Raw genomic sequence first — 26453 nt, 5'->3', positions numbered from 1 at the left:
CAGTGACTGCTGGCAGCATGGCTTCTGCACAACCATGCATAAGATCAGGGACTCTAGTTCTTTCTGTCTTTCTGGTTTACTGTTTTTAGTGTATCGCTGTTCATTATTCTCCTTGTGGCTGGATGGTGTCAAGAAGGCAGTAAGAGCTCTAGACATAACACCTAAAGGCTGGAGGAGGAGGAATGTCAGCCTTTTTTTTCTCTCTCCTTTTCAAAATGAGCAACTTTTTTCCAGAACTGTCCTCAGCAACCCCTACCTGCATTTCATGGTCATTTCTACCTTGAGACAGAGGCTGGCAAATTTGGAAGCAGAACTGCCCATTTATGTATAATCTGTGATGAACTGTTACTTGGGACCAGACATCTCTCCACCCTGAGCAAAACCAGGAATCTGTGAGCCAAGAAGCAAGGGAAGGCTGGGTGATCTTATCCATGATGACTTTTCCAATTTGACTTCTGTCTTCCCTCCATTAAGTGTCCTTCCACTGACCCCCTGCACAGATGTGAAACCTCCCATCTGAGACTAAATTTCTTTCATTACACCTCTGGTGATTCCTCTAATTCAGTGTGTCAGCTATGTCTTTTTCTGCTTGTATGATATTTGTCATCCTCTCTCCATAATTTGTGAGGTATATTTTGAAAGACAAACATCCTCGCACTCCTCTGTTGTTGAATTTGTAACTTGGGATGAGTTACATCAGAATGCGTCTGTTTCCACCTGTCCGAATGGGAATGTTAGCACATTCCCATTATATGTTATATGGGTTATATGACCAGCCGGTATGAGAGAAAGTACTTAGGATGGCATCTGACACGCACACAGGACTCAGTGAGTGACAGTCCCCCTGCTGTGACCAATACCATTGCTATCAAACGCTATGGACCTCAGCTTCCCTGTTTGTAATAGAGAATGGGACAAGGTCATTTCTGTCTGTTTGTACTGCTTTTATTTATTCCTTCAGAAAAATAATTCCTAGAGGACCCTTCACAGAGTAGAGTCTCAATAAATATTTGCTAAGTTGGATTGGCATATCTAAATAGCAGGCCAAATCCTCAGTTGGATTGTATGATGTGGAAGCTCTGACAGGATTGAATTTCAAACTTTAAATGCTTTCCTATTGCTTCTGCTTATTAGATGGGAGAGAATCTATAATCATTTGGGAGAGAAAACTATTTTTAATGGAAGCACTCTTTGGCCTGACTCCTGAAGTTTCTCTTGCAGTTATAGATTGCTTGCTACCACAGGCAGACAGAAAACTGACCAGTTTTTGCAGCTCCAAATTGAGAAGCAGATTGATTCCTGGGATGCTGGAATTATTTCCATGACCTCAGTGGCTTTAGTCCTCAAGCTCCTGACAGTGGGCTTATTCAGTCAGAGCTGACTTGTCGAGAAGGAAGCTGTCCTGGCTGTGACATGTCTCTCCATTTGCAACATGTATGATGATACTGTCCAATTTTCCCCATACCTTTGATCCCCTCCACAAATGTGAATTGGCAGTTGCAATGCCATCCAGCACTGCCAAACTCCAAGTGCTCTTTACACACAAATGAAATATCCCTCAGATGCTAGATTCTTAAACTCAAGGTGCTGAACCAATATTTTCTCAGATATAGATTGCTTATGTACTGTGGTGACTAACATCAGGTATGTAAGAGAGAGAAATCTGAATCCACTGTGAGTGATCACGCTAGAACACAAACCATAGAAAGTTCGCATCCAATAGGGCGGTAGCTTAAGATGAAAAAATTGGCTACATGTCACAGGGTGCTGGGTTATCACCATGAATGAGAAATAAGGTAACTGATATTCAAACGCCAGAAGTGCATGTGTGTGCGTGCGTGTGTGCCTGTGTGTTAGACCACTTCCTTTCTTGCTGGCACACACACAAGACCTGAATTGTTTTCTCTAAGTGGCCCATTTCTGGCAGGGCATGGTTGGTCTGAATTGGATGCTTGGTTTAAGTCACCTATGTGTGATATACGTACGTTTTTCATCCTGCTGCATTCTCCTGTGGATCTGAGCAAATGAAATGACTGTTTTTCCAGCAGGTACCATTCAAGTCTTCCAAGAGAAGATGATCAAAACAGCATGTTTCTCTCTCATCCTCTGTTTTTCCATTTCCCTTGCATTTTACATTTTAGCTTTATGAACACATCCATTCTCATTACCACATTAATAGCCAGTGTCTCTCCTCTGTTGAGTTGTTTGATTTTACTCACGGTGGGCAGTTCTCTGTAAGACAGGGTGAGCCTCTCAATTCTGCAGTCACGAAACTCCATGCATGGGTTCCCCTAGTGTGAATTGGCTGAGCCCAAAACCCACAAGTGCAGACCGCCCCTCCACTAATCATGGTGCCAAATGGAGTTTGCTCTGATTTGCTTAATCACTCAGCTGTAAATGAATCCTGATGAGAAGCTGACTTTCCATCCAGAATTATTCCCCTTCTCCTGCCGAAAAAGTAAAGTGGCCATTTCTTCTCCACAGCAGCCCCAGAACACTTTGCTGGTGGTTTCATCCATCTCTACTGCCTGATATTTTCCAGATTTGGAGCCATTACAGCCTTGAGACTGTAGTCACCATTACCCAGGGACACTTTTCTAGTTCTCTCTCTGCATCAATGGAAACATTATGATAAAGTGCAACAATCCATCCCTCCCTTCATTCTGTCTCACTATCCTGAGTAAGTAAGTGTTAATCATTAGTCATGTCCTGCTCTTTGAGACCCTAGGGACTGTAGCTTGCCAGGCTCCTCTGTCCATGGGATTTACGAGGCCAGAATAGTGGGGTGGATTGGCATTCCCTTCTCCTGGGAATCTTTCCTACTCAGGGATCAAACCCAGGTCTCCTGCATTGCAGGCAAATTTCTTTACCATGAGAGCCACCAGGGAAGCCCTAAGAGTTCCCTAAAATTTTTTGGTGAAGATACCCATGCATAAATTCTTCTTCTATCTAAACTGGCTACAACCAATCGGGAGATACCTAAGAGGAGATCCAACCAGTCCATTCTAAAGGAGATCAGTCCTGGGATTTCTTTGGAAGGAATGATGCTAAAGCTGAAACTCCAATACTTTGGCCACCTCATGCAAAGAGTTGACTCATTGGAAAAGACTCTGATGCTGGGAGGGATTGGGGGCAGGAGGAGAAGGGGACGACAGAGGATGAGATGGCTGGATGGCATCACTGACTCGATGGACATGAGTCTGAGTGAACTCTCGGAGTTGGTAATGGACAGGGAGGCCTGGCGTGCTGCAATTCATGGGGTCGCAAAGAGTCGGACACAACTGAGCTACTGAACTGAACACCAAGCGACCTGGAGAAGGAAATGGCAGCCCACTCCGGTATTCTTACCTGGAGAACCTCATGGACAGAGGAGCCTGGAGGGTCCATGGGGTCACAAAGAGTCGGACACAACTGAGCGACTGAACTGAACTGAACTGAAGAGGATATTTCTCAGAATCTGATCCCCTGGCTACCTGCAGCAATGTCATCTAGAACAGTGATCTCAAAATACGGTCCCTGACCTGCAGTATCGGTATCACCTGGGGACTTGTTAGAAATGCACATTCACAGGCCTCACCCAAACCTGCTGATGAGAACCTCTGGAAGTGAATGATACATTAGAATCATTGAGCTAAGTGTGTTAGTTGCTCGGTTGTGTCTGATTCTTTGTGACTGTAGCCTGCAAGCTTCCTCTGTCCGTGGGATTCTCCAGGCAAGTGTATTGAAGTGGGTTGCCGTTTCCTTCTCTAGGGGATCTTCCCGACCCAGGGATTGAACCCACGTCTTCTGCATTACAGGCAGTTTCTTTACTATCTGAGCCAGCGTGATAAAGCTCTAGTTTAAAATTCATATTCCTGCATCTGATTCACTACTTACTAAATAAGTATTCATTATAGAGAAGAATGGACAGTCAGGTAGGTATAGATTGGTTAGATAAACAGATGATACACACTCACACACACACACACACACACACACACACACACTTGTTGTTGTTTAGTTGCCCAGTCATATCTGACTCTCTGTGACCCCATGGACCTCAGCACACCAGGCCTCCCTGTCCCTCACCATCTCCTGGAGTTTGCCCAAGTTCGTGTTCTTTGCATTGGTGATGCCGTCCAACCATCTCATCCTCTGACACCTTTTTCTCCTTCTGCCCTCAATCTTTTCCAACATCAGGGACTCTTCCAGTGAGTCATCTGTTTGCTTCAGATGACCCAAACTACTGGCACTTAAGCATCAGTACTTCCAGTGAATATTCAAGTTTGACCTCCCTTAAAATTAACTGGTTTGATCTCCTTACTGTCCAAGGGAATTTTGGGCGCTTTCTCCAGCACCACAGATCAAAGGCATCAATTCTTTGGTGGTCTGCCTTCTTTATGGTCCAGCTCTCGAAACTATGCATGACCGCTGGAATGACCATATTGTCCACTTGACAATATGGACCTTTGTTGGCAGAGTGATGTCTCTGCTTTTCAACATATTGTCTAGGTTTGTCATTGCTTTCCCACCAAGATGCAATCCTCTTCTGATTTCATGGCTGCAGTCACCATCCGCAGTGAGTTTGGAGCCCAAGAAGAGGATCTCTGTCACTACTTCCACCTTGTTCCCTTCATTTGCCATGAGGTGGTGAGGCTGGATGCCATGATCTTAGTGTCTGGCTTTGTTTTGTGTGTGTGTGTTTTAATATTTAGTCTTAAGCCGACTTTTTCACTCTCGTCCTTCACCCTCATCAAGAGGCTCTTTAATTCCTTTTCACTTTCTGCCATTAGAGTGGTATCATCCGCATATCTGAGGTTGTTGATGTTTCTCCTGCCTGTCTTGAGTCCAGCTTGTAAGTCATCCAGCCCGGCATTTCTCATGATGTGCTCAGTGTATAGGTTAAATAAACAGGGTGGCAGCAGATGGCCCTGTTGTATTCCTTTCTTGATCTTGAACCAATCATTTGTTCCGTACAGGGTTCTAACTGTTGCTCCTTGACCCAGAAGACAAGTTAGACGGTCTGGTATTCCCATCTCTCTAAGAGTTTTCCATAATTTGTCATGATCCACACAGTCAAAGTATTTAGCATAGGTGATGAAACAGAGATAGACATTTTTCTGAAATTGTCTTGCTTTCTCTATAATCCAGTGAATGTTGACAATGTGATCTCTAGTTCCTCTTCCTTTTCTAAATCTAGCTTGAACATCTGAAAGTTCTTGGCTCACATAATTCTGAGGCCTAACATGCAAGATTTTAAGAATGACTTAACTAGCTTGGGAGATGAGTGCAATTGTCTGATGGTTAGCACATTCCTTGGTACTACCCTTCTTGGGAATTGGAATGAGGATTGACCTTTTCCAATCCTGTGGCCACTGCTGGGTCTTCCAGATTTGCTGACATAATGAATGCAAAACCTTGATGGCATCCTTCTTTAGGGATCTGAATAGTTCTGCTGTAATTTCATCGCATCCACTAGCTGTATTAACAGCAGTGCTCCTTAAGGCCCACTTGACTTCCCACTCTAGAATGTCTGGCTCTGTGTGACTAACCACACCATCATAGTAATCCAGTTCATTAAGATCTTCTTTATACAGTTCCTCTGTATATTCTTTCCATCTCTTCTTGATCTGTTCAGTGTCTACTAGGTCTCTACAATTTTTATCCTTTATCGTGTCCATCTTTGTATGCAATGCTTTCTTGATGTTTCCAACTTTCCTGAGGAGATCTCTAGTCTTTGCCTTTTGCTGTTTTCTTCTATTATTAAGCATTGTTCATTGAAGAAGTCTTTTGTGTCTCTTATAGCTAAGTTTTGGAACTCTGCATTTAATTGGAGGTATTTTTCCCTCTCTCCCTTGCTTTTCACTTCTCTTTGTTCTTCCACTTTTTGTAAAGCCTCCTCAGATAACCACTCTGCCTGCTTGCTTTGCTTTTCCTTTGGCATGGCTTTATTCACCTCCTCCTGTGCAGTATTATGGACCTCTGTCCATAGTTCTTCAGGCAAACTGTTAACTAGACTAGTCCCTTGAACCTATTCATTACCTCTGCTGCAAATTCATACAGGATTTTATTTAAGTCATACCTGGCTGGCCTATTTTTTTCCCTGGTTTTCTTTGGTTTAAGCCTGAACTTTGCTATGAGAAGCTGATGATCTGAGCCACAGTCACCTTCAGGTCTTGTTTTTGCTGGCTGTATACAGCTTCTGCATCTTTGGCTGCCAAAAATATAATCAATTTGATTTTGGTATTGACCATTTGGTAATGTCCGTGTATAAAGTCGTCTCTCGTGTTGTTGAAAAACAGTGTTTGCTATGACCAGTGCATTCTTTTGGCAGAATTCAGTTAACCTTTGCCCTGCTTCATTTTGTTCTCAAAGGCCAGACTTGCCCATTACTCCAGGTACATCTTGACTTCCTACTTTTGCATTCCAATCCCTGATGATGAAGAGAACATCTTTTCTTAGGTGTTAGTTCTAGGAGGTCTTCTAGGTCTTGACAGAACTGATCACCTTCAGCTAATTTGGCATCGGTGGTAGGGGCATAGACTTGGATTACTATGATTTTGAATGGCTTGTATTGGAAATAAACCAAGATCATCCTGTCATTTTTGAGGTTGCACTCCGCTACTGTATTTTAGACTCTTTTGTTGATTATGAGGGCTACTTTGTTTCTGCTATGGTATTCTTGCCTACAGTGGTAGATATAATCTTCATCTGAATTAAATTTGACCATGCCCATCCGTTTTAGTTTGCTGACTCCTAGGATGTTGATGTTTATTCTTAGCATCTCCTGCTTGACCATGTCCAGTTTTCCTTGACTCATGGACCTAACATTCCAGTTCTATACACTACTGTTCTTTGCAGCATCAGACTTTTCTTTCATCCCCAGACACATCCATGACTGAGGGTTGTATCCACTTTGGCCCAGCTGCTTCATTCATTCTGGGGCTATTGGTAATTTTCCTCAGCTCTTTCCCAGTAGCATAGTGAACACCTTCAGACCTGGGGAACTCATCGTTTGGTGTCATATCTTTTTGGCTTTTTATACAGTCCATGAGGTTCTCACGGCAAGTATACTAGGGTGGTTTGCCATTCCCTCCTCCAGTGGATCACGTTTTCTCAGAACTCTCTGCTATGACCTGTCCATCTTGGGTGACTCTGCATGGCATGACTAGTAGCTTCATTGAATTATGTAAGCCCCTTCGCCACGACAAAGCAGTGATCCATGAAGGGGACATGCGCATGCACACACATATATATAAATACACACACACACACATATATATATATATATATATATATGTGAATTTAAGTTTTACTTTGAAATTTTAAATTTATAAAAGAGTTATAAAGAAAATTCCCACAGACCCATCTCACAAATGTTAATACTTTAAATAACTAGTTTATCACAATTGAGAAATCAACAATGCAAAAATACTCTTAACTACAGACATTATTTAAACTTCACCAGTTTTTGCATGAATGTCTTTTCTCTGTCCAAGGATCCAATCCAGTTTCCCATGTCTAAGTCTTGTGTCTTGTGACCTTGACAGTTTTGAAAAGTGCAAGTCAGGAATTTTGAAAAGTAGAATGTCCCTCAATTTGGATCTTCCTGACATTTTTTCATGGGTAGATGAAAGTTATGGATTTGGGGGAAGAATGACATTCAAGTGGGGCCACCCTTATCACACCCTCTCAGGGTGACTTAGCACTAGTGATGTTAACTTAGTGGTCTAGTTACAGTGGGTTTCTCCACTATTCAGTTATTCTTTTTCCTTTGCCATATTCTTAAGAAGTGAGGCACTAAGTCCAGACTACATTTAAGGGCAAAAACATTATTCTCCACCTCTTCAAAGGAAGAGTATCAAAGAAGTTGTAGGCATATGCTTAAACTATCTGAATGACTGGTAAACATTTGGAGCAAGACTCTTTTAAGCTGTATAAATGTTCACGGTCTTCTTAGAGTTTCCCATCCTTATTTTAGCATTCATCAGTGGACCTTGCATGCAGCAGTTTTTCCTCTAATGCTCTAACAGTGATAGTCTATCCTCCTTATTCGATTCTCCTTATCCTTCAACACTTGTTAGTTTGGATTTTTCTGTGAAGAAGATTCATCCCATCTTTCCGATTTATTGATTGACTTGGTCATTTTTAATAGTATGGATTCCTGAGCATGTATTGTAGTTTTTGGATAGTCACTAATTACCATCATTATTTATTTTGTTGCTAACATTATTCTAGCTTTGTTCACTGGGATCTCTCTTAAGTTGGTTCCTATGTCGTATTGACCTCTCCCCCTTTACTGTTTATTTTTTCTCTTTTGTGAACTTCTTATTGCCTGACATTGTCTTTTATATGCTTCCCCTCAACTTGAGAATCACTCATTTCTCCAAAAGACCTTTGGTTGAAAGATGGTATTTCAAAACCAGTATCACCAGGTGTGTTTGCTGCTGTGGAGTATCATTATTTCTAGAGTCTCTCAGCGGATAGTGGTAGGGTCCATGTGTATATATGTATATAACCCATGTGTACATGGATTTATGTATAAAATGACCCATCCATGGAAGGATCTCGCTATAAACCATGAGTTTACACTATATCTGACTCTCCCTCACACCACATGGTCCATTCTTTCCACATTCTTGTTTATATATAAATTCTTTATCTCTCTCTGAGAAACCTGCCTCCCCTTATCTACAATTCATTTCCTGTTTTGTTCGCCTTGAGTACGGAAAGCTGTTCCAGTATTGCTAACTCCTGTGAAAATTTTACAAATCCAAGTACCATTTTATGTGCAGTTCTTGTCTTTATCTTTAGTTGCTGGTTGCACACTATTTTAAAAAGTTGCTTAGGCTAACTCCCCTTCCACCCATCCCCTTCAGTGAAATGCTCTGGAACATTCTTAATGCCATTCATCTCATTTGTCACAGTCCACATCTCGTAATATCTTGGTTGATTTTGCATACAGTAAAGTCCGGTTGTTGTGACACATTGTTCTTCGGGTTTTGACAAGTGGATAGAGTAGATTTCTGCATCCCATACCATACAGACTGCACGCACTGCCCAGCGGTCCTTGTGCAGTCCCTGTGTGGTCAACCCCTCCTCTCGCTCCTAAATCTTGACATCCACTAATCTGTTTCCCAACCCTATGATTTTGCTTTTTTTCCCCCGGAATGTCATATGAGTAGAATTATATAATATGCACTCTTTTTGGTTTGACCTTTTCACTTAGCAAAATGCATTTTTGAACCATTCATGTTCTTCTAAGGATCAGTAGTTCCCTTTTGTTGCTCAAAAATTTCCTATCACCTGCATGGACTATGGTTCATTTATCCATTCACCTATTAACAGATGTCTCACTTGTTTTCAGTTTTAGTGATTAGGAATAAAGTTTCTACAAACATTTTGAGCACATTTGTGTGAACATAACTTTTCAGTTCACTTGGAAAAGCACCTAGCCTCGGAACCACTGCTTTATATGTTAACTCTATATTTAACATTTAATGCCAACCTGTTTTCCAGACTATTTGTACCATTGTGTGTTTCTACCAGTGATGAATGAGCATTTCTGTTGCTCTGCATCTTCTCCAGAATTTGAAATTTTCATTATTTTTAAAAGATATTTTAGGAGTTATGTAATAATATACCATTGTGGCCTTTTCTGCCTTTTGGGAGGTGAGTTATTTAACTCTTCTTTGTCTTATTTATTAAAGTGGAAGCTTAGGTTACTGATTCTGTGTGTTTCTTCTTTCCTAACTTAAGTGTTTAATTATATCTATTTTCCTGTAAACATCAGTCTAGCTATAATCTATACATTCTGAGATGTTACAGTTTAGTTTTCATTTAGAGATATTTTAAAATTTCTTGGTACTTCCTCTTTGACCCATGGGTTATTTAAATGTGTGCTGTTTAATTTCCAAGTGTCTGGAGATTTTCCTGTTATCTCTGTGTTATTCATTTCTAGTTTGATTCTCTTATGGTCTGAGGTCATAAGGTTCTTTTAAATTTGAGGGTATTTTTCTCTTTTATGACCCAGAAGATGGTCCAGCTTCATGAATGTTCCATTTTCACTTGAAAATAATGTGTATTCTTCTGTTGTCCTGGGGATTATTCTGTAAATGTCAATTAGGTCAAGTTGGCTGACAGTGTTGCTGTACTTAATAGGACCATTGGTGACTTCAAGCACACTGAAGGTTGAGAGCCACTTACAGACAGCTGACACTGATTAAGTACAATGGATTAAAATGTAATGGAGGCTCACTTCTGGATTAGAGTTTATATTTTTCTATATTTATGGAAACCTGGTAGCATCCGCGCAGTTGTCCATGCTTTGGATATAAGCTCATTGGTTACGGGCATCTCCAGGTTACAAAGAGAACAAAGCTTTCCTCTTGTCTCTGCCCCTAGGCCTTCTGCCCATTGGATGACCTTTGAGGCTTGACCTCCAGATATCCTCTCTACCCCTTTTGCCTATACCAGCCTTTCTTAAGGTGTATAAAACACTACATCAGGGAGTAACTACTAAGCAAGAGTTGGGGTAGTGAGGAGGATATCAGTTGCTTCGTAAATGGCTGCGTATTGATAGCATGACAGCCTTGAGAAGTCTGCAGTAAATACATCTATTTATTTATTTAATCAGATGGTGACTGCAGCCATGAAATTAAAAGACACTTACTCCTTGGAAGGAAAGTTATGACCAACCTAGATAGCATATTCAAAAGCAGAGACATTACTTTGCCAACAAAGGTTCGTCTAGTCAAGGCTATGGTTTTTCCTATGGTCATGTATGGATGTGAGAGTTGGACTGTGAAGAAGGCTGAGCGCTGAAGAATTGATGCTTTTGAACTGTGGTGTTGGAGAAGACTCTTGAGAGTCCCTTGGACTGCAAGGAATCCAACCAGTCCATTCTGAAGGAGACCAGCCCTGGGATTGCTTTGGAAGGAATGATGCTAAAGCTGAAACTCCAGTACTTTGGCCACCTCATGTGAAGAATTGACTCATTGGAAAAGACTCTGATACTAGGAGGGACTGGGGGCAGGAGGAGAAGGGGACGACAGAGAATGAGATGTCTGGTTGGCATCACTGACTCGATGGACGTGAGTCTGAGTGAACTCCGGAAGTTGGTGATGGACAGGGAGGCCTGGCGTGCTGCGATTCATGGGGTCGCAAAGAGTCGGACACGACTGAGCGACTGATCTGATCTTATCAGATTTATTTAATCCCCTTCTCTTCCAACATGAAATGGGCAATGCTAACCACCTTTAAGGTTTTTAAGATCAGGTAACATACATAAAGCACATTATTTGTAGCCTGAGTATATAGCATATAGTCAAAAAAAAATTCATTACTGTGATTTATAATAGTTGATCTTTTTCTTATTGTTATTTTATTTTTTTGATTTATTCCATTGTCTGTGAGCTTGAAAAGTTGAGATGGATATGAAGGAGGAAAATTATGAGACTGTAAACACCAGAAAAGTAATAGAAATTGACATGAGTTTTATCTCTTAGAGTACTTTTCTTTAATATATATGTTGTAGCTGACTGTGGTTTTCTTGTAGCATATAATGTTCATTTTAAAGGCCTCCCATCCAGTTTGTCTCCCTAAACCTACCTCCCCAGAATCACTATCATTGGTATTCCTGGGCATACCTGGCTGTTTCCAAGTACCTTGAGGCTATGCCATACCATGGAAGGCATGCCAAGTATGAATGACTGCTCAGGACTCAGCTTACTAGCCTAAGCCTTCCTCATTCAGCAAGATCACCAAGGAAGAGCTGTGTACTCAGAATTCATAATTCCCTCCTCCCTGTCTACTTTCCCTGGTTCCTTTGGTATTTCTTCAGGAACTTAATTGACATTCTGCTTTCTTTTCTTGAACAGGTGGGCTCTGCATTGCCCAGTCCGTGAGAATCCCCCAGGAACGCAAAGACAGGACTATTGACTTTGACAAAATTATCAAGCAGCTCCTGGACACCCCCAACTCCAGGGCCGTCGTCCTTTTTGCCAACGATGAGGATATCAAGTAAGGCTGCCTGGTGAAATTCATTAACATGCATGTTGTAGTTTAGGAGACAGAAAGAATCGAATGCTGGCACAGAAAGGGAGAAGATAACATAGAATCAAATTGCTAATTACACGGTGGCAAGGTCCATTCGTGCTTTCTACCCCTACAGAAGAAGTCAGAGCGAACCGTGGAAGCAGCAGCCTGTTGCTGCCATGAATTTCCCCCTCATATTTGCTAAAGAACTGCTTTCAGTTACTTGTAAAAGGAGAAAACCACTGGACTTTGCAAAGGTTCTTTTACTAAAAATATATATACGCATGTGACAGACTTTTATCTAAAGAATAGTTCTTCTAATGTATAAGAAAAAATGCCTTATATTTCTGGAAGTATTGCTTCTGCTTTGGACTTTGTATGTTCAAAACCAAGCTGGTCATGTGTCTGCATTCTCCAGTCCACTTTTTCTTCTGTCTCTTTACCTTGATGCTCTTTGACGTCAAAAATCTGAGTACAACCTTGACTTTCCCTTTTAGCTCATGACTTGCATTGTTGGCCAAGCCATGGGGTGCTAACCTTTGAAATTGTTTATAGAATACAGATTTGCCCTGTGTTGTTTCCTGACCACTGCCACCTTGGTCCTGAATCCTTAACATTTTTTTTTTTTTTAGAACAAACAGTAATTACCACTGATTTAAAAAATCAAAAAGTGTTGAGAAATCTAGAAATGAAAAAAAGTTGGATTCATTTTGTCCTCTAGCTAACAGGTTCTCCTTTCCAGATGCGAATAATAACTGTGTATTTTGTAACTTTTGTATTTTGTAATGCAACTGTGTATTTTGTAATATTTGTGTATTTTTCTAGAGGCAGTGTGTGAATTTTTACACAAATGGTAGAGCACTGTGTATTATCTTCTTCTACCCCTGCTCTCACCTTGGCTTACTCTTTCATCATGGAGGTCTCCGAACATCAGTACTTTTCAACAGCCACACAGAATTTCATTTTATGTATTTACTGTAATTTATCTATCCTCTCTTTTACTGACTGACATTTGGTTACAGAATTGTGTGATTATTAGGGGCTTCCCTGGTGGCTCAGATGGTGAAGCGTCTGCCTACAATGCAGGAGACCCGGGTTCGATCCCTGGGTCGGGAAGATCCCCTGGAGAAGGAAATGGCAACCCACTCCAGTACTCTTGCCTAGAAAATTCCATGGACAGAGGAGCCTTGTAGGCTACACAGTCCATGGGGTCGCAAAGAGTCAGACACGACTGAGTGACTTCACTTTCACTTCTTCTTGTGCAATTATAAATTACCTTGTGGTAACCATTGTTTTCCACAAATCTGTGTGTGCCACAATATGACGTTAATGTACACATCCTTTACAATGTATGGATGCATTAACATAATGCAAATAATAATACATAAATATATTACTTTTTATATTAATAACTATTTAAAACATAAATTCCTGGAAAAGGAGCTTCCAGGACAAAGATGTGTGCTTTCTTAAATGTGAATATTGTCTTCCAAAGAGGTGGTGTCACTTTACACCTCTGCAGATGGAAAAGCTCTGTTTGGATTTTTTAACTTTTTGTCTTATAGTTCAAATAATAACTAATTTTATTTGAAAGTGAACATCTTATATCAAGGGCAAAGTTGAAGGGTCCAGGCCATTACCACCCCCCTCCACAACCAGTCGGCCAGTCCTGTGTCTCCCTTCCTTGTGTGGCCTCCATGCTCCCCCTGAGTCCACCCATCTTCCCAGCCCTGAGCTCTGACTGTGGGTGGCAGGACTATTAAATGAGAAGAGCATTAAACCTCAAGTCAAGATACCTGAGGTTTTTTTTTTTTTTTTTTTTGCTATGACCACCGTCTCACCTTGGGCAAGTCCCATCCCACACCCTACTTCTCCAGCTCTTTGAGGTCTCAGTTTTCCCATCAGTAAATCCATTTGCACTCTTTCTATGATAATCTGGACTTCTACTTTTCTAACCTTATTTCATTCCATGCCCCCCTCATGGTTTGTGTGCTGTAGGTGAGGGCGCCCTTGTGTTTCTTCCTTCCCAGGCTTTTGCTCATTCTCTTCCCGCTTGCTGGAATGCTTCCCTTCCCCACGTCATCATTCCAGTGCTGTCAGTAGCATTGCTTCTGAAAGATGTCTCCAAACAGTGTAGCTTTGGAAAATTTGTCATAACAGCTTGGTTGCATGGTTAATGTCACTGAGGGCATTCTGTACTCTTGGATCATGTAATTGGAGTCTATATTCTCCACTAGTCTGCATGCATCATTAAGATGAAGGTGATGCCCCTTTCGACTTCTTTCATATCCTTAGCCCCTAGCACATTGCTCGGTTAGTGGTGGATGCTCAGTACACATCACTGAATGAATGTATGAAATGCCCAGTGCAGTGTCCGCTATTTAAGTACAAGCCTCTCTCTCTGAACTTCATGATGCTTTAAAATACAGTCCTGTTTTTGCATGTAGACCCCACCTTCATGCACCCACTTCTCCACCTAAGATGCATGACTGACACATCAGTGTACCTTAACAGCTCCTCCATCATGGTCTTGGCTCGTGGTGTTTCTTCTTTCCTTCTCTACCTGTTGAAATTCTGTTTTTCAGACATGCCCTTTTCCGTGAAACCATTTCTGTCACGCCTTAAATGTGTGTTTGTCTCCTTACAAAACACTGATTCTGCTGCTCTTAGGGCATTTTCTGCCATACTTTGTGATTTAGTTATTCAAGGCACTTTGTTTTTATGACATGACTCTTTCTCTTTTTTTTTGCTCCAGATTTGTCAACTCATACTTCTCTTAATCATCTCATATATGATTTTGATACATATTTTGTGCATTTCAAAATATGTCATATGTTGATAAAGGTGGCCCCGTGTTCATTTTCATGTACGTGGCACTTAAAAGATTTGTTACTAATACCTATGATGCCTAATTGGTCATAATATCCTTGATTTGCAGATTGTGTGAGGTTTTAATTGGCAGTGTTAAAAGGTATATAGTCAGCTCAATAGCTGTGCTTATCATTTTTTGCATGGGGATTTGTGTGTTGGAACCATTGTGTACTATGACTCACAGAAGTGATAGCAGTAATAGTTCTTGGCTACAGTAATAAAAATCAAGTGCATATCTTCCAAAACAGGAGCTTAAGCCCACTGATGTCTGATAACCCACAATGTTATGTTATTTCTTTTCTCAGAAGATTTACACTGTAGATGGGAAATTTGGAGATTTCTTAGAACATTAACTTCAAATACTTTGCCGGAGAATACCAGTGAGAAGACATTAATATCTAGATTTTGAAGCTAAGATAAATGCTCAATTGTTATGGGTATTGATAATTTGAATGTTAGACAAGAGTGTATTCTGTTCCTGAGATACTTTTTTTTCTGATTATAAAAGTAATATTACCTGGCTATTTTACTCCATTGGAAACTAATGGAAATATTTTTGTTGTTGCATTTTAATAAAAGGAATTCTACCTTTACTCTGCCCCTGATTATCTAAAAAAAATGAAAGGTTAGAGAGAATAATCACAAACCATGATTGTAAGTAACCCCCTATAACACTTAATATCTTAACACTCGGAGATAACCACTAATAAAATTCCTGTTTAACATTTGCAGTTATTTTATTCTAAAAATTTTCCCTAGTAGATTCAGATTCACACAGAGTTTGATATTCTATTTTTTGCAGTTCACATCTCACTTTCAATACTATAATATGTTTAAACAGTTTAATCTTATTTCTCTTAATAAATTAACCCACATTTTTATGTAAGCATATTAAGGTGAATTTTTTTTTTCTTTTTGTATGGGTTTGTCTTTCTTACTTTGTTTCAGTTGGATTCTCCGCATCCTTTTCATACTTCATCAGCAGGTTCTCAATGAATTGTCATTAACAATGAATTACCTATTATCCATATTTTTCTGTGCTCTCATACAACCCTATACTTTTTTTTTCATGGAATGTTAATATGCATCTATTCATTTATGCAGGCCAGTTTTCATTATTGTAAGAAATGACTAATCATTTGCAGTATTTTTAATTTGACTTTTTTTATTCTTAACAGTACCCTGCAGAAATCCAGCTCTGTGTGTTTTTCATTGGCCTCTGATGCATCCTTTAGATTCACTACCATTTCTTTAACCACTTCCCTGCTGCTCTGCATTTAGGTGGTCTCCAGTAATGCACATATGATTTTGACAGCATCAGTGATCATACCCTTTGGTTAGATTAATAGAGATGGTATCTCTAACTCAAGAGTACAAATGATTGATTGTGTGAAAATAATAAATGCACATAATTTAAGAGGAACAAAAATGTAATTAAAATACTTTTTATGCAAAGCCCTAGTATCCTTTTCCATCCCATCCCACTCTCTGGTTCTGTTCTTCTTGAGCAATTATTTTGATTCTTGAAACTAATTCTTTAGGTCTTCTCGAAATGTGCCTGTATTGCTATTTTGGAATCATTAATTTAAAATATTGTCTATGAATTCCTCTTATGTTATTTAGAACTTGTCTCATACCTCCTTTATCTTCCTAGCATTATACTATCAGATTTCCATTTAGTAAAAATCAGAGTTGAAATTATGAGCATGTAAATATTATGTACTACAGCAGTATTTTTTCCGTGATGTGATTTTACAGGTAGCTTTTTTTGTTCATCAAGTTAATATGACAGATTTTTAACTTGCACGGTTACCTTTAGTATTTTATTATTAATGTCCTAGGTCTATCACTTTTCTCATATGTTTATACACATGTATATATATATATATATTTAAAAAATAATCTCTGAGTTCCATTGTTTTTCTGTACATTTCCCTCCAACTCCATCTTTCTGTTTTAAACTAGGCTAGTCTTTATTATTTTAACTTTTTTGTTTTCTTTCTCTTTCCATTTCTTTTATTTTTATTCATCATTTAGTTTCTTTTTTTGGGGGGGGGTGGCTAGAATGTACCCTCCAGTAATTTTCTTGTAAAGGATGAATTAAAGAAAAACATTTTTTGTGTTTATGACTAAAAATATTCTTCACCTGCCTCCATACTTAATTACTAGTTGGATATGTAAGGTGTGGTCACATATTTATTTTTAAATACATCATCCCAGGCAAATAAATGATTTATAGCAACTATCTATGGGGACTAATAAGTTACAGAACTCATAACTTGCAAGGAATTTGAGATTCTGAGTTTGGATAGAAAAATCTTTAATATCCCCTGAATATCTATCTATCCATCCATCCATCTATCCCTCCCTCTCTCCATCCATACCCATCTATCTAGATGCCAGTTCTATTTGTATAGAGATTCTCTATTTGCATAGAGATTCTATATGTGTTAAATATTAGAATTCTAGATTACAAATTTTTTTTCCTCATAATTTGGAAGGCATTACTCCATCATCCTTTTTTTTATTTTTTCCTCTCTCTGGAGAGGTTGGTAATATTCTGCTTCTTATTACTTTCCAAGAGTCCCAATTTTCCCTTGAAAGCTTTATTCTCACTTTATCCAGAATTTGTAATTCTGTGACATTTGGTTTTTCCCTACTAATTTGCTGGATGTGTGTGTGTGTGGTTTAGTCATTCAGTCGTGTCCGACTCTTTGCAACCCATGGACTGTAGCCCACCAGGCACCTCTGTCCATGGGATCCTCCAGACAAGAATAGTGGAGTGAGTCCCTTTAATTTGGAAAGTCATACTTTCAGTTCCTTGGATTTTTTTTTCATTAAGAATTATTTTAAAAATTACTTTAATTTCTCGTTATATTTGTTCTTGAAATATTGTTAGTTGGATGTCAGTCCTTCTGTGTTTCTTTCTTTAAGATACTCATCTTTTCTTGTATATGCTATACCTTTTTGCTATTGTTTTGCTTTCTGAAAATATTTCTTCACTTTATACTTTATCTCTTCTAACATAATTTTAATTTCATACTTTTAATAACTAAGACCTCTTTTTTATTGTTGTTTGTTTCTTATTCTTGATAATCTTTCTTGTTCCTGATAATAGAGATCCTGATTCTTATTTAGCTACATTTTTTATTTTTTGGTATAATTTCTTCTCCATACCTCACACCAGTTTCCTTTTTCTTATTTATTTGGTTTCTGTTTTATATTGTGGATTTTCCACAATGATGGGTCATTTCGGGCAGTTCCCATTTGAGTAAGACACAAGAAAATTCTACATACATGGGCAAAACTTGTCAGCTGATAGGCCTCTCAGTGGACTGGTCAGGTATCTAGGTGTCCATTCTCTTAGAAAAAGTCTCTATGTCAGTATCTAGAATCTTTTTCATAGGGTAGTTCAGATTTTTCCAGAAAAGTTGTTTTCTGCCTGGGGCAACACACTCCTGATTTCTAGAATTCTATAAGCAGAGGTGAAATTTTTCTTCATGAATAATCAATTTCCCTTTTTTTTTTTTTAAATTCCTCCTTTTTTTTCTTGCCCTTGCTATTTATATACTATTTTAATTTATAAATATGGATTGTACATTTTTCAAGCTTAATGTGAAGCTCTGCTTATTTTAATAAGTAATTTAAGATGCTTCCTATAGACTGATACATTGCTTTCCAGAAATGATATGTACCACCAGCAGTGAATGAGAGTGCTCATGTCTCCAGCCTCATGTCAAAACTCACGACACAAAATAAAACCAAACAAACATTTTGGCCAAAATAAGGAGTGAATTTGATAGATCGTTCTCATTCACATTTTCCTCCTTTTTAATATATGTGAATAAGCAGCTTATTACTTACTTATATTTCCCCTTTTATCTTTTGACTTTGAATACTCTGCCTATTTTCCTCAAGCTGCCTTGAATTTTTTTATTGGCTTATAATATCTCTCTATATACTAAGAATGAAAATCCTTTGGCTTACTACCAGCTTATTTGCTTTTTGAGAAATAGTAGCTTGTTTTCCTTCTGCTTGATTCTGAATATGTGTATGTACAATAGCTGCTCTTTATCATTAACATATCTTTTTAATGTTCCTCTCCACAGGCAGATCCTTGCAGCAGCCAAAAGAGCTGACCAAGTAGGCCACTTTCTCTGGGTAGGATCAGACAGCTGGGGATCCAAAATCAACCCGCTGCACCAGCATGAAGATATTGCAGAAGGAGCCATCACCATTCAGCCCAAACGAGCAACTGTGGAAGGTATGAGTTTTGTCAGTAGTAGGATTTGCTGAGAGAGCGGCTGGTGCTGTGTAGAGTGGCTGGGGCATGAGTCTCCTTGAGGGTTGGGTGTTTTTACATAATTTATGCAGGATCTGTTCAAACTTCCAGCTGTGAAATACAAATGAAGCCCTATATCTGGTCTGTTATTTTAGTTGATAGTCTTCTCTTGAAAAGATCATGTTATTCTCATAATAATATCACCATTAGCATATATCTTTGTTTTATTATGCTGCAAGAGCTTTCTGTGAGATCATTATCTTTAATAAGAGGTGAAATAATAACACAGTCCAAGTATGTGTAAGTGAGGTACATTTTTTTCTGAGAGAATGTTTTCCCTTTGTAATTTGTCATTGCTTCCATAGCAGGACACCTTTTTTTTTTAATGCATTTACTTATTTGATTGTGCCAGATCTTAGTTGCCGCATGCAGCATCTTTGACTTGTGGCATGTAGGATCTTAAGCTGTGACATGTGAACTCTCAGCTGTGGCATATGGGATCTAGTTCCCTGACCAGAGATCAAGGCTGGGCCCCCTGCAAAGGAAGCCTGGAGCCTTAGGCTCTGGATTCTTTCCCCCATTACCTCTCGGGGTCTCCTCCAGTCCCCAGGATCATTTGGCATACCACCTGTCCCAGGCATCACCATCATTTTTCCTTCCTGGGTCTCTTTTGTCCTTGCATTCTTTTTCTCTTAAGCTTCCTGCCCCTTTTCTTTCCCTTTGCCTTCCTTGTAGCTACAAAGATTCTTTAAGAGGTAGAAGGAGGAGAGAGCATTTATTGGCATCTTTCTGATGTCACAAAAGTTGCTGATTACAATTTATGTTCTCCTTTAATTTGAAGATAAGTTACTTCTGAAAGAAGATACTGTAAAGAAAAGGAACTCCTCTGCTGGTTTTGGGTCTTTGTCTTCCTTTTCTGATGGGCCAGGTCTCCGAAGATTTCATAAAGCATGCTTTGCATGTTAAAAGAACTCTATCCACTCACTCAAAAAAGATCAAATATTTGTCTTTCTTTCTATTCTGTCTCTACTCCAATCTAATTAATTATTCTCCCTAGAAGGCTGCATGGTCTATGTGGGCTTTTTAAACAAGCCAGGTTATGGTTTTGTCACTGTTCCCTTTCTGTGTTATCTCAGGGAGATAAAAATCCTATAAGTCACCCATGTGGTCATGGAGAGCCTTTGAATTAATTGCAGTACAAGTCCAAAGCAGATTGCCCATCTTCCAAACCAGACCAGTACATCTGCAGATGAGCTGCAAACACAAAAGACAGTTTAACTATTTCCATTCCTTTTCACTCAAAAATTTAAGTATTTACTGTGTGTTTTGCTTTGTGCTAAGTTGGAAAAATAAGGACAAAAATCCCACCCTCAAAGCAAACACAGCTGAGTAAATGTATCAGAATGTAGTTGTTGACCGTGTAATAGAAATACTATAAACACAGTTTAGAATAGATGGTTTAGGTGAGGTAATGTGCCAGCTTGTCTAGGGTGGTGATGCTGTGGTTGTGGAAGACACCTGAGAGATGGAACAAAATGATGTGCTAATGCTCATCGGACCATAAGAAGCTCCTCTACTCTCAACCCACGTGGTGGGAACAGGAGCAATGGAGCAGGGCATACCGGGTAACATTAAATCATTCATTCGGCAACATATACCTTCTTTGTAGCCATCCTAAACTTCTTCCAGCTCTTCAAAAATGTTCTCACTGATGTTCATTGGGAAAGCTCTTCCCTCTCCTACAGTTGTGGTCACTGCACTGTTTGCCTGATTAACTCCTTTCTAACATATGTGTCCCTGATTAGATATTATTTTTCCTTGGAAGCCATCTACAACCATTGCACTCCAGCCAGGTCTGGTTAGGGGCTCCATGTGTTGCTCTTACGGCACCTTCCCATAGCTCCTACCATTGTAACATCTCTTTACTTGTCTCTTTCTGGAGACTTATCCTTTACATGCCATCGAACCACAAATGCCTTGATCTTGGCTTGGACTGGAAGGTGATCAAATAGGTTTTCAAGTGGTTGGATGCCTGGCTGGATGGAGGAAATACATACCACATAAGGACCTGGCACAAATGGCTGAGAAGTGGGCCAGGGTTGGATCATGAAAGGTCTTGTAAACTACACTGAGGAATTTGTATCTTACTCTGAAGCCTAGGCAACGTCTGAGGATGAAAATGGGATGTTGTAAAAGGGAATGAGGAAGCTCACTCAGATGACTCTGTAGAGGGATGAAGTGTCAAGTTTGGGTGAGGACCAAAGCAAAGCACATTACAGGGTCTGTGCTGAGGTCCTCTCTTCCCAAGCTGTAGACACGTCATAGGCATATTAGTAACTCCATGGTTGCAAGACCCAGGTTCAACATGTTTTAGGAAATGACTAAGTAGCTTAATACAAATTATTGAAACAAAATACATTTTCATATGTTTCTAGGGATACTCAAAGTTGTTAAAGTAGACACAAGATAGCATCCTGAATCTGCTAAGCAGGAAATATGGCCTCAAAAGCAAGATGGTGAGGAAATGCTGTTATCAATGCAAGTACTTTTGAAATGTGGCAAAACAGCATCTCTTCATGCAAAACTCTGCATGGCTACCCAGAAAGAACACGAGGCTTTTCATTTTGTTCTTTAGGACTTGTGTGGCTTCTGTCTACCCATGTGGTCTTGTGCATTGATACAGAGTGGAGATTTGTTCATTAATATAGAGGATGGGATCACAGGATTGTGGCTGTTTATTTGGTGTCACTCTCCTAAGGAAATGAAAAAAGAAATGCCTTCAGTTGCATTAAGGTTTCTAAACACAGCTGTGAAATATATGAAATGAAACTACAGAGCATATTCCATATGGGCAAGTATGTTTTCCTCTCCTACTTTTTTATCTTTTTTCATTTTGGGGATGTTCCGTAGTGGACTCTACTGGAATGGAGCATTATCCAAATACTCAGAACACTATTGCATACCTTTTAATCTTTGACTGTGTTGTATAATGTTGTACCTTCAAATGGAAATAAGAAAAAGCCAGTCAATAATCAACATGATTTTTTTCCCTTTAGATCCATATTTGGAACACATTTAGCAAACATCTATACTTTTGGCTCATCATCTCTATATTTGCATGAACAATTAACAGTACATTGCCTTAGGCCAAAAGGCTAGCAAGGGCTGGGTCCTGTGAAAATCATGTTCATCAACTTTTGTCTTCTATTTGTATTTATTCTCCATTTATAGAAAACAGGGCCTCAGTGCTTGCCAGCCCAGGGGGTCATTTCCCCTATTTTGAATGAGACAATGATAGCAACTGTGCCCAGGAAAGGTCAGCTCTGGCCCCTTTGGCTGCTCTCTACATGGGATATAAAAGAATGTCTCTAGATTTGGCAGCGCTTCTCCAGCTCCTGAGCCAAAACAGCTCCATGATTTTTAATATTTCTGTATTGTCTGATGAGCCAAGGGATCCCTAGCATTTTTCTATTTTCTGTTGTCCCATTAGCAGGGTCCCCCAGTCATCCTCTCCAGCCCTCAACAAGTCCTCAAAGCAAAATGGCCAAAACGCCATGGACTCTGCCATCTAGGGTGCTCAGCTTCTTCTAGAGTAGGCTGTCCTAAACATCCTCTAATTATAGCCAGCAAGGATCATTGGCCAGGCTCTTTTCGTCTCTGACATAATCATTAGCATCAGGGAGAGAACATAATAAAGGATGAATTTTCAAAGACAACTCTGACAGCTCTGACTATTGGTGATGATTTTCCAGTGGGTCTATAGCACAGCTTGGTTCTTGAATTAAATCAGTGATGTGTGTAAGAAGAGACAAAAAGTGCTGTAGATCTGGCATGAAAAAGTTGGTTATTTCATGCATTTATTTTTTTTTTTACTCAACATAGAAAGACATTCTATATTTTTCTCAAAACCAGAGATCAAAGCTATGAAGAGCTGAATGAAAATATTTCTGGCTCCAATATATATATGCCCTACTTTAGTCTTTCTGATTACCTGAAATGTTCCACACACATCACAGAGTTTTGTTAGGGGAATGACAGAAAATGCGAAGCAATAAAATATCACCTTAAACCACAATAGTATTTCTAAGCGATGCTATAATTAATAATAGACCTATAACCTTGTTTGATGAAAGAGAAGTGAGAATATTGCATGTTCAGTGTTATGACAATGTTTTTCATTAAATCTGTCATAAATGTTTATAAGCTCTAGCACGGTATCAGCCCTTGATCTAAAAACTGAGATATATAGCAGATGACAATCAGATCACACCCCTGCACTCCTGAAATTGCCCTCTTAATGTGGAGGTGACAGGTGATAAAGAAAAATGTAAATAAGAAAATATCATACTAGAATAATTACTATCAAGTGCATTTCCTTAAGAACCAACTTGTAAATCAGAGAGATACAGATGGCAAAGAAAGAAGAGAGACAAAGCACCAGTATACCATGCAGGCTGAAAAAACATCAATTTGGAGGATGTGTAGGGAGGTCAGCAGCTCAAGCCTCTCTAACCTGTTCTCAATTCCTGGCACACATTCATATCAGATCCTTTCACTGCCAATATGCCAGGGCTTTCCATTGCACCGTTTCTTGTTGATCTGGAAAATATAGGTTATTTGTGTATGTGTGTGTTTGTGTGTGAGAGATCAAATCATTAATTTTTTTTTGAAAGAATTTCTCCTTTTTTTCAGAATTAGCCTACCCTGCAAAACCAAGCAATACTCCTGCAGTTCAAAAGGTATCACATACCCCCTTTATGGCAACACAGATTATACTCTCGGGCTTCACACCCAACTGGAATCTGATCCTTCAGGGCAGTGTCTGAGACCCATGGGTTCCATGGGATTATCCATCCTTTTTTTTTTTTTTTCCCCTGAAACTTTGGCAATTTCTAATAGACCTAGCATATATATGACTTGACGGATATGGTTGAATATTAGGATGTCCTTCTTATAACCCCTGGTAGCTCAGACAGTAAAAAATCTGCCTGCAGTGCAGGAGACACAGGTTTGATCTCAGGGTCAGGAAGATCCTCTGGAGAAGGAAATGGCAACCCACGCCAGTATTCCTTCTTGGAGAATCCCATGGACAGAGGAGCCTGGCGGGCTACAGTCCGTGCGGTCACAAAGAGTCAACCATGACTGAGTGACTAACACTTTCACTTTCTTGTAGCCATCTTGTTTCACCCTTTATCTTGTCTGAATTGCATTCTTTCCAAGTATCATTTAATTCACAGAGATGCCCCTCTCTCCCTTTGCCTCTCTTATGTATCCCTCTTCTAAGAAAAACGATACATTCTTCAAGTCTCACCATCAGTCTCATCTCCATTTCTCCATTGATGTGTTTGGTCCTTCCCTCATCACCTCAGCCTCGCTCTGTACTCATCACATTCAGAAACTTTCGCTTTACAAATATCCTTCCCTCTTTATTTTACCTACCTACTCCAGAGTTGTATTCACTGTCTTCACATCAAAGTTTAATGTTTCTTTGTGTCAGAGAACTATAGGTAATGGGCTGTTTAATGTGGAAGAGACCATTTATTGTCAATCAGTTAACAAAGGTTGACTGCCTCCTATCTGTTAAGCACTGATTAGGTACTGGTAACCAGGAAACAAAAATTCCTCTCCTCGTGGAGATTAAAGCACAGCAAAAGGAGAGTAATAATAATAATTTATTATTATTATTAATAGGCATAAGAAATAAGTAAATAGTAGTGTTAACTGTTGGTAAACAGTATAAATTCTATCTCTTTATGAATATTCTCATTTCATATATTCATCATTTTCCTAGTGTTTAGTTCCTTGCTCATTATTTTCTTTAAATATTTGAGTATATTTAAGATGTTGATTTAAGGTCTTTATCTGGTAAGTCCAGCATCTTACTAATTAGGGTATACATTAGGTCATACCAATGGATAGTTTGTATCATTTTTTTCCCTTGAAGTGGACTTGACTTACCTATTTTATTCTACACCTTTTGATTTTTTTGTTGATAACTGGGCATTTGAATACTGTACTGTGGGAACTCTGGAACTAAGATTCCCCATTTGCCAGGGTTTGATGTGCCTGTTTGTGGAAGGCTGAAGTTGTTGGTCTGTTCAGAGATTTCTCCAAACTTAAAAAGACACTATTCCTTATCATTTGTGTAGTCACTGAAGTGCCTGCTCTGTTAGCTTGTATTCAGTTAGCATTTTGACAAAAATTTCCTTAAATGCCAGGAGCTAAATCAAAACAAGATAAACAAAAACAACAACAACAAAACATGCCCTTCACAGCCCTGATTAGTTAGTTAGGGCTTCCATAACAAAGTACAGACTGGGTGACTTAGACAACAGAAGTGTGTGTGGTTTTTTGTTTTTTTTTTTTTTTTTTTCGCAGGTTGAAATGCTAGAAGTCCAAGATGAAAGTGTTAACAGGGTTATTCCTTCTCAGGGCATGAAAGTATACCTGTTCTTTTCCTCCTGCCCATCTTCTGACAATTTGCTGGCAAGCTTGGCATCCCTTGGGTTGCCTTCATCATCACATGATGTTCTTTCTCTGTGTCCTGATTTTCCTTCTTATAAGGATGCTGTTCATATTGGATTAGATCCACTCTGAAGACTTCATCCTGACTTTACTAATTACATTCATCATGGCCCCATTTCTGAACAAGTTCACATTTGAGGTACTGGGGTTTTGGACTTCAACATATGAATTTTGAGATAGACTTAATACATAACACTCAGTCTTGGTGGTTTTGCTCTGTTCTGAAACATGCCTTTAACACTTAGCTAGGTTATTTGCAATTTTCCCTTAACCTTCACTACCTGCTTCTGCTGATCCTCAGGATTAACCAAAGATGAAAGTCTTCTCATGAGTTTTCTCAGCCTCCATCCTGCTCTGGGTATGTATGTGGCTTTCTAAAACCCACCCCTCTCTAGTGTACACAGGCATTTGCTAATGCCCTAATTTCCCAAGGAAATACTCTTTCAGATTTTCCTCCCAGGGTTTCAGGTATCACTTTTATGTTTCCATAATAATCATTTGCTCCAGGTGACTGTAGGTTGTTCAATCACTTTATAATGTGTATAAACAATGTCTGCCTTTTTCTCTCTCTGAATGAGTCCCAGGTTAGGTAAAACAGAGAGAAGTGTGTTGTACCCATCCTTCAGGTAGTCTCCAGAAATATTACAATAGAGAAAAACAATACTTTGCTAATAAAGTCTGCTATGCACTCTCTGGTATGTACTAGGGTCCCCCCCCAAGAATGTGGGCTGTGGTCTTCAGGTCTTCAAGACTGCCACTG

The 26453-nt window shown here is 39.3% G+C and overlaps 1 protein-coding gene across 6 annotated transcripts in view; it reads left to right on the top strand.

Moving 5' to 3' along the window:
• Positions 1–26453, top strand: part of GRM7 (glutamate metabotropic receptor 7) — a 935735-nt gene that overhangs the window by 459736 nt on the left and 449546 nt on the right. For all 6 annotated transcript variants that reach the window (XR_011562970.1, XM_070776295.1, XM_070776293.1 and 3 more), the window contains exons 3-4: positions 11859–12000; positions 18996–19150. Coding sequence is in view for 5 of the 6 variants with exons in the window: in XM_070776295.1 (XP_070632396.1) it covers positions 11859–12000; positions 18996–19150 (297 nt within the window). In the remaining variant the exon portion in view is untranslated. The remainder of the gene's footprint in view (positions 1–11858; positions 12001–18995; positions 19151–26453) is intronic.

This window comes from Bos indicus, chromosome 22, assembly GCF_029378745.1.
Source record: "Bos indicus isolate NIAB-ARS_2022 breed Sahiwal x Tharparkar chromosome 22, NIAB-ARS_B.indTharparkar_mat_pri_1.0, whole genome shotgun sequence".
NCBI classification, from domain to species: domain Eukaryota; kingdom Metazoa; phylum Chordata; class Mammalia; order Artiodactyla; family Bovidae; genus Bos; species Bos indicus.
This window is presented reverse-complemented; position numbering and strand designations above follow the sequence as displayed.